The sequence below is a fragment of the Arachis duranensis genome, chromosome 10 (genome assembly GCF_000817695.3).
Source record: "Arachis duranensis cultivar V14167 chromosome 10, aradu.V14167.gnm2.J7QH, whole genome shotgun sequence".
Taxonomy (NCBI): Eukaryota; Viridiplantae; Streptophyta; class Magnoliopsida; order Fabales; family Fabaceae; genus Arachis; species Arachis duranensis.
Genome location: NC_029781.3, coordinates 12,082,509 through 12,091,483, shown reverse-complemented (window position 1 = coordinate 12,091,483; position 8,975 = coordinate 12,082,509). Strand labels below are relative to the sequence as shown.

Genomic DNA, 8,975 nt, shown 5'->3' with positions numbered 1-8,975 from the left:
TATATATTAGTATTAATTTTTTCAATAAATACTTATAGTGTATAATCGTTAATAGATATACACTAATTAAAGAATGATTAAAATTTGAAAATAATAGTTATTTTAATATAAAAATAAAATAAAAATACTTATGATAGAGTAAAAATAATAAAATATTTATTATTTTTGTTCTGTATTATTTTAGAATGATTTGATTATTTTTAGAATATTATTAAAGATATATATTTTAAATTTTAATTTTAAGTTTTTTACTATTTTATATTTTTTATTTATGTTGGACCGAATCAACCGGTTTAATCCGTGATTCACTGGTTAAAACAATAACCTAATTAAGGATGGTAAAATTTTTCGAAGCACGGGATTGCCGTAGAAACCGCCCTAAATGGAGACTCGAAGATAGAGAATTTTCTCCACGTAGATGGGAATGGGGGCGAAAATTCTCCCGTGACAGACGTTGGGATCCGAGTAGGGATCCCCGCCNGTGTCTTCTCTTCTCTCCATAATACTAACACTGCGCCATCCCACTCCTCAGTCATCCCAAAAGGCTAGAACTCACAAATTCCAATCTCTCACAATGTCACAATTATACTTCTCGCCATTCTTGTTCAGTGTTCATCGTGTCATTACCTCCTCGCCGCCTCATTGTCTATTACTGCGACGTCTTTTTTCCTTTTTACTGCTGTGTGACTGTATCCTTGTATGTTGTGATAATGTTTTTTGATTTTTTGATTTTTTTTTTAATTTTTCATTAGAACTTTCATATAAATAATCAATATAGAAAGATGAAGAATGTGACCTGCGAAAAATGGGAATGGGGGACAATATTCTCCCACGACAAAGATTGAAGTAGGGACGGGAAACAAATCTATGAACGGAAACAAGAAGCGAGAAGGTATTTTCCGTCCTAACCCTTTTTCGTTGCCATCTCTAAACCTAATGATCCAATAATTTGATCCGTTCAATTATTAATTTGATTCTGACAACTATATAAAAAATATATTTTATTTGACAAAATAAATCAAATGCATATAAATATATAAGTAAATTTATTACACGTTTGATTATGTTTATCAAATGAAACATATCTTTAAAGGATTATTTTATTATTTTTATCTTTTTATTTGTGAAAATTCTAATTTTTTAGAGTCAAAATAATTTTTATTCTACTAAATTAATATTAAATGCATTTGAATTCCGAAACAATTATTAATATTTTAGAAAGGAAAAAAAAGTATAATAATATTTAGATAGCATGCCACCACTCCTGATTCCTGAAGCTAAGATCTTTGTGGTGATTCCTAAATTTAGAGTATTAATGTAAGTTTTATTTATTTTAAGAATTAAATAATTTAAATATTTTCTAAATCTTTTTAAAAGAAATTCTTTATATATAAGCGTTTTTTCATACAAGTCATATAAGTTATTTATTTATTTTTTCTTCTCCTTCTTTATCTTTTTTCGTGCCTCTTCTTCTTCTTTTTCGTTTTTGAAGTGTTTCATCTTCATTGTCGTGTTTCTCCTCGTTTTTCTTTTGATTTTGTAACATTATGTATTTTTTTCTTCTTTGTTTGATTTTTTCCTCCCAAAAAGAATTATAAGAATATGAAATAAGAAAATGAAGAAGAAGAAGCAGCAGAAAATGAGGAGGAGAAAGAGTAAAAGTTCTGAATTATGCATAAGGTGTACTTCAACGAATTTTGGGTATATTTTTTAAATCCTTTGGGTGTATTTCTGTAATCCTTTGGGTGTATTTCTATAATCGTTTGGGTGAATTCCTGTAACCATTTGGGTGTATTTATGTAACCGTTTGGGTGTATTTCTGTAATCAATTGGGTGTATTTCTATAATCGTTTGGGTGTATTTCTGAAGTTCCATTATCTTCAAAACGATTTCAAAACTTGATTTCAGAAACCGTGAAAATCGAAAAAAAACGAAGCAAGAATACCAATAATAAACGCAGATAAAACAACGAATGAAAAGGTAAAGAGAGAACGCACGAAGGAGATCGAACAAATTTGAAAAGAAACTTATTTTTATGGAGGAAGAAGAAGAAGAGTAGGAGAAGAAGAAGGAGAAGAAGAAGGAAGAGGAGCAGGAGAAGGAGGAACGCGAAGCACGCCATAGAAATCGTATATGGGCCAGCGTGGTTTTTGTTAAGTTTCTCCCAATTTGTATGACTTGTAAACCAAATGACTTGTATGTGTAGCACTCCTCATCTTTTAATAAAGTGAATAAATTACTATTTGTACCCATGAAAGTTTAATACACTGACAAATGTACCCATAAAAAAACAAAAATAACTTTGTACCCACAAAAGACAGATTTTTAGAGACAAATCTATCCAAACCCTAAAAAATTATTTAAAATGTCCAAACTGCCCTCTATTCCTCCACATCATCCCCCCACAATAGGCTCAACCCTGAACCCGTTGGCTTGCTACCACCATAGCCATCAACATCATCACCACTTCCGCCGCCATTATACTCAACCCATCTTCATCATCGTTGTCTTCAATCTCATGCACCTCAACAGCATCATCATCGTCCCCCTCGTCTTCATCTATCTCTTCTCCAGACTCATTCTCCTCTTCATCAATTATGAAAAAAAAAATTCAAACTTTGAAAAAAATGAGGCACCCCGCAAATCAGTAACACAAAAAATTCAAAGTGAAGGAGAAAAGGACCCGCGATTGAGGAACGCAGATATGAACGCTGTTGGTAATATTTATTTGTCAAATAAACGTTCTAATTTTTAACAGCATCTCTCTCTTTCTCTAAATACAATTATTCAATTAAGCTAAGCAAACGAAGCACCCATCTTTATACAGAAGAGAGAGAACAAAAACAACATAGAGACAGAAGACATGTCTGCTTTGATACCTTCAGCGTCAACTCCGATCACCACCAAAACCACGCCAACGAAGACAACTTCTCCGGATACAGCGGCTACTTCAGCTTCTCCCGCGGAAATGTCTCTGTCGTTGACCACACTTCTCCGTCTTCTTCACCAGACATCTTCAAATTTAGCGATCTGGATCCAAGTTACTTGCAGTCTCCCTTCGAACTGGTGCATGTAGCAGAAAATGGTAATGACAACCGATAGCATTTTCGTCTCAGACGAACCAATGCTTCCAACGCCTACAGAGATGAGATTGGAGAAAGGTTACACCCTTCGTGAGTGGCGCCAGTGAGAAGTGAGAAATGATAGAAAATTTTGAAAATTCGAAAGATTTAAAAAACCTTAATAAGGATGGGGTTGTTGATGTTGACAATGAGAGGAGAAAGAAGCTGTTGAGGAAGAGGCAGAAACGTCAAAAAGGGAGAACGGTGGGTCGATGATGTTGATGGCTATGGTGGTAGCAAGGAATGAGAACGGTGGTAGGGACGTAGGGTTTGGAATTGGGGAAGAGAAGGTGGGAAATAAAATTATAAATTAAAATTAGATTATTTTTAAAGGGTAAATTTGGAATTTTAAATAATTTTTTAAGGTTTGGATATATTTGTCTATAAAAATCTATTTTTTATGGGTACAAAGTCATTTTTGTTTTTTTTGTGGGTACATTTGTCAGCGTTTTAAATTTTTATAGGTACAAATGGTAATTTATTTTAATAAATTATTCTTCGAACACTAATAAAAAATCTAAAAAAAATATTATTATCTTAACAATGGCATTAACAAATTTTTTAAAATTGTTTTGTATGGAATAAAATATATATATTTTTTAATTTTTAAATTATTAATTTTTTATAAATTTATTTAAATTATATCACAAAAAATATTTTATCCCATGTAAAACAATTTTAAAAAATAACTTAAAAAATGTTAGAAATACTATAAAAATTTGTAATATCCTAATAACTTAGGTAAATACATGCATGTACTCAAATTTTAAATAAAATACTCTACATATTTTATAATAATTTAAAAATTAAAAATATATATTTTTATCATTTACTTACTTAAGTCACTAGGACATTGCAAATTTTTATAGTACTCTTAAAAATTTTTTTATTCCATGTGTAGTAATTTAAAAAAATTATTTTATCAAAAAATATTTTATTCTATGCAAAATAATTTTAAAAAATAATTTAAAAATGGTAAGAGTACTATAAAAATTTGTAACAGACCCATTCAAATTACTATGTGTATTAAAACAATGCTAGTTCGAATTAGATTGATTGGTGCGAGTCACGCTTCTTTATAGTTTCAATCAATGTGATTCGAATTACTTCATAGATACAACAAATACATAATTTGAATTGGCTCAATTCGAATTAGTTGATTTTGACTAATTTAAATTTATGTGATTCGAATTATTGTGGGTTTTGTAATTCGAATTAGTCTCGTTCGAATTACATGAAAATTTCTTTCTGATAGAACCTTATAACATTTTTCTTTTAGTAGAATTATGTAATATCTGTTTGAATTTGGTTTATATATGTGATTTACCTTAATATTAAATGCATTTGAATTCCTAAACAATTATTAGTATTTTAGAAAGGAAAAAAAAGTATAATAATATTCGGATAGCATGCCACCACTCCTGATTCCTGAAGTTAAGATGTTTTTGGTGACTCCTAAATTTTGAGTATTAATGTAAGCTTTATTTATTAAATAATTTAAATATTTTCTAAATCTTCTAATAAATTGTTCTTCGAACACTAATAAAAAATCTTAAAAAATTATTATTATTTTAACAACCGCACTAAAGCTACTGTTTAAGTATTTAGTTAAATCCATATTTTATTTATGGAAAATTCCGAAAATTCAAGTGGCCGAAAATGTGTAGTTGATTTGCAGCAATAAGAGAAGGCGTTAGGGTTCTAGAATTAACTAAACAATAATAAGTTAAGCAGTTCAAGTAATAAAAACCGAAACAAAACTCCACCACCCGGTTCCTTCATTCCTTGCTTGCTTTGGTGTGTAGTAATTGGAGAGTTCCGTTTCCAACTCCCATCACAAATACACACACGCAGCATTACTACGCTATGCCCTCCTCATCCTTCAACCTTCCACGCGCCACAACACTATCTTCTCTCTAGTGATAACATCACGCGCCACACCGTAGTAGCGAGCTACGCTTAAACCAAGACTCAGCCACCTGGTTCGTCCTTGTGTATTGGGAACTACGTAGTTAGTTTTGTTCTTCTTATTTGTTCATTTCTTCGTTTTTTGTTGTTAAATAAATTGACCCTCTTTTCTGTTAGAAATTACGTTGCTTATCTATTTAGTTCACTAATTGCAACTTTCGTATTCCTTTTATTATTATTAGTATTATTTGCTCATGCGAAATTTGAAATTTTGTTTACGGTATATGTTGTTATATATCTCGTCACTTTTGTTCTGTTTGTAAAACCTTGGATTCTTATTTTGTTTATTTTTTGTGGGTGAAATTTGCTTTGCTACTGCAATTGCTTGTAGGTTTTTCAGACTTTCTCATATCATTTATGGCATAATTGATAATTCTCAATGAAATTTTCATTTTTACTTTTTGCAGATTGAAGAATTTCGTTAAGGATTGGTGGTGGTGGTGGTTGTTGTTGAAGAGCTTGGTTAAGTATTCTTATACTGATTATTATCAGTGTATTGGCTTGCTGAAATAGTGAAAATTATATCGGATGGCAATTACACATTTTGGTAGTACGTTTGCAACTCAATGGGGAATTCGTCCTCAGGTTTTCGCAAGATCCAGCATAGTAAGCAAGACTACGTCATCCAGCCACAAGTGAGTTCTCCTTTGGTTAGATATATCTGTTATATGGAATACAATTAACAATTGGTTTGAGGTGTTCTGCCACTATTCCTTGTTAATCATGATGATGCTCTTGAATTGAAAAAGTGCTAAATAACTTCTAACATGTTTTCCTTATCATAGTATCCATGTGATATAACAATAAGCTTTGGAGAAGATGTAATTTTGTTACTGTAATTGTCGTGCATAGTAGTTTTATTATTTGTGTATTGTCACAGATTCTCAGAGCTAGGTGCTGTTTTTATCCTACCTGATATTAAATCTTAATATAATGCAATGTCTTACTTAATAGCAGTGGTGGATCTTTGTGGAAGGAGTGACAGTGGCGGTCGCCAAATTTTGACATAACTTGTAAACTTTTTTAGAGTAAACCCCCCAATATTGTCTTTGATTAAAATACGAGAGACAAAATAGTCATTTAAGATTTAAACGTGACAAATTCATTCCACTCAATCATTTTACCAAACAAGTTTGTCTCTAACCATTTCAAAAAAGCGGGGACATATTAGTCCTCTCATGTATACGTATGGAATGACTTATCTGTCACCCTTTTCTGAATGATGATTGACTAATTTGTCAACTTCCGAATCTTGAGAGACGATGTTGTCCTTTGTATTTTTTCCGTGAGATGAAATAATTACTCATTTCTTTTATAATTACTACTAACTCTTAATATTAAATGGCTCCCAATGGACTAGCTTCGTCCTTGTTTAATAGATACACTTTCTTTGAGCATAGTTCATTGTGTTGTAGAGTGTACTCCAATTAACTTGTGTATTTGTGTATTACTTCCTACAGTGTTACAAGCAGGGTGAGCTTTATAGCGGCCCCAGCTTCAAGCTTTTTCTCCCGGGATTCCTCACGTGCACTATTTAACATGAGTTCATCTCAGACATATCACCGAAGGGGTTCAAGGTTGATAGTTAGAGCAGAAACAGTAAGTTTGAATTACTTGTGCATTTCTAAGTAACACTGCCTTTTGGGTTTTTCTAATACAATTGTGCCTTACTAAATTAGTCCTTCACGCTAATTTGTTCCCTTTTAACATTACAATATGCAGGATTACTATTCCGTCCTTGGCGTGTCAAGAAATGCTAGTAAATCTGAAATTAAGAGTGGTATTATTCCATGCTTCCGCTGTCTAATACGATTGAACTTCCACCATTTTTAACTGATATGCTCAAATTTCTTGTTTTATTACCTAATTGTGTCTTTTGACTTATTTTTATCGATAGCCACTTTCTTAAGGTGGGCAATGGTGTCGATATAAAGCGAAAGCAATTACAACACTGAATCTATTAAATAGTAAATTCTTATTCCCTATTGTATAACTCAAAAAGGTGCACCTAAAATACACGTGAAGTATACAAGTACTAGAAATGAACAGGAAATCTCAAGGTATGCTTGGTTGGGGTTAAAATGAGGTGAAAATTTTCATGGATGAGTTCCATGACTAAAATTACACATGGAGCTCACCTGTAGAACTTACTGCCCCATTTTTACCCTCAGCCAAATGTACACTAGAACTTAAAACTATCAAAGGAGTCTGCCAATACCCCGGAACGGAAAAAGAGTAGTCATATCGGTCAACTGTGAAGGATTTGTTAGTGATGTATTACATAAGCTTGTTGCTAAGACTTGAGAGCTACTTTGTTGAAAGGTTTTCATTAACGTAGGATTTTGTCTTCTCCAAGAAAGTTTAATTTTATTTGGCAAGATTGCAAACTGTCAGTTCAGTTATAAGAGCTAGTGCGAGATGATTGTAATTGATAAATTATCAAGTGTGTATGTTATGTTTCATTGTGCACATTTTGTTTGTTTATTGCTTCTTGTGTGATTGCAATATCAAATTGCTATACTTTTTATGTTTCAGCTTATCGGAAGCTTGCCCGGAATTATCATCCAGATGTGAACAAGTGAGTTTTTGCCATCTGTTTTAATCACCATCTACTTTCTTACATTCTCCCTCTGCTTAATTGCTTTGTTCCATCTCCTATTTTTTTTTTAAATTTATATTCTTATTTTAATGTTGCTCTGGACAATGAAATTTGAATGTCCTATGCTATAATGCTTGTAGATTGTCCTTAGTTAAAGAAAGAAAAGGTATTTTGTATAATACCTCAACTGCTTATTGGATAAATCTTTTGATCAAGAACCCCATCACATGCCAGTTTTGCTAGTTGTGTTGGTTTCTTATGTCGATCAGAGTCATGCGATAAATTTTGCTTATAGCTGAACACTTCTGTATTCACTTTATGCTGCAGAGATCCTGGTGCAGAACAGAAATTTAAGGACATTAGCAATGCATATGAGGTAAAGCTATAGATTTTCTAGTGTTAGTGGCATTTATTCATGTTTAGTAGTAAATAGTGGTCTAAATTTTAACTATTTTGCAGGTCTTATCAGATGATGAGAAACGATCGATATATGATCAATATGGAGAGGCCGGGCTTAAAGGTTCAGGAATGGGCATGGGGGTAGGTAACCTTTGACAATGATGAAGTATTTATCATCACATGCATGTTTCTCAATTCTCAGAAAGAAATTTATCTGTGATTTCAGGATTTCAGCAGTCCTTTTGATATATTTGAAACGCTTTTTGAGGGCATGGGTGGCATGGGTTCAAGAGGTGCTTGGAATGGAGCAATTGACGGTGAAGATGAATATTACAGTCTCGTTTTGAACTTCAAAGAAGCAGTTTTTGGAGTAGAAAAGGAGATAGAGATTAGGCGGTTAGATAGCTGTGGAACTTGCAATGGTTCAGGGGCTAAACCGGGGACCAAGTCATCCAGATGTAGCACTTGTGGCGGTCAAGGTCGTGTTGTCTCATCAACCAGGACCCCTCTAGGCATCTTTCAGCAGTCTATGACCTGCTCTTCCTGCAATGGAACCGGAGAAACATCAACACCATGCAGCACATGTTCTGGGGATGGTCGTGTGAGGAAAACAAAACGGATAAGTCTGAAGGTTCCCCCTGGTGTGGATTCTGGTAGCCGTTTAAGAGTCCGGAATGAAGGCAATGCTGGAAGACGTGGCGGTGCACCTGGTGACCTCTTTGTAGTTATCGAAGTTATCCCAGATCCTGTCCTCAAACGAGATGACACCAACATTCTGTACACCTCCAAGGTGTCTTATATTGATGCTATCTTGGGAACTACAATCAAGGTTCCTACTGTAGATGGCATGGTGGATTTAAAAGTCCCGGCTGGGACTCAACCCGGCA

At 33.2% G+C, this 8,975-nt stretch overlaps 1 protein-coding gene across 1 annotated transcript in view; it reads left to right on the top strand.

The window, feature by feature from the left end:
- Nucleotides 1-4,805: 4,805 nt before the first annotated feature.
- The window catches only part of LOC107469123 (chaperone protein dnaJ A6, chloroplastic), a 4,553-nt gene continuing 383 nt past the window's right edge, over nt 4,806-8,975 (top strand). Inside the window, 9 exon segments of the mRNA XM_052255313.1 lie at nt 4,806-5,133; nt 5,498-5,725; nt 6,551-6,689; nt 6,813-6,870; nt 7,626-7,668; nt 8,017-8,065; nt 8,149-8,229; nt 8,315-8,973; nt 8,975. The exon segment at nt 8,975 is cut by the window's right edge and continues 383 nt beyond it. Coding sequence (XP_052111273.1) covers nt 5,619-5,725; nt 6,551-6,689; nt 6,813-6,870; nt 7,626-7,668; nt 8,017-8,065; nt 8,149-8,229; nt 8,315-8,973; nt 8,975 — 1,137 coding nt within the window. The 5' untranslated portion in view covers nt 4,806-5,133; nt 5,498-5,618.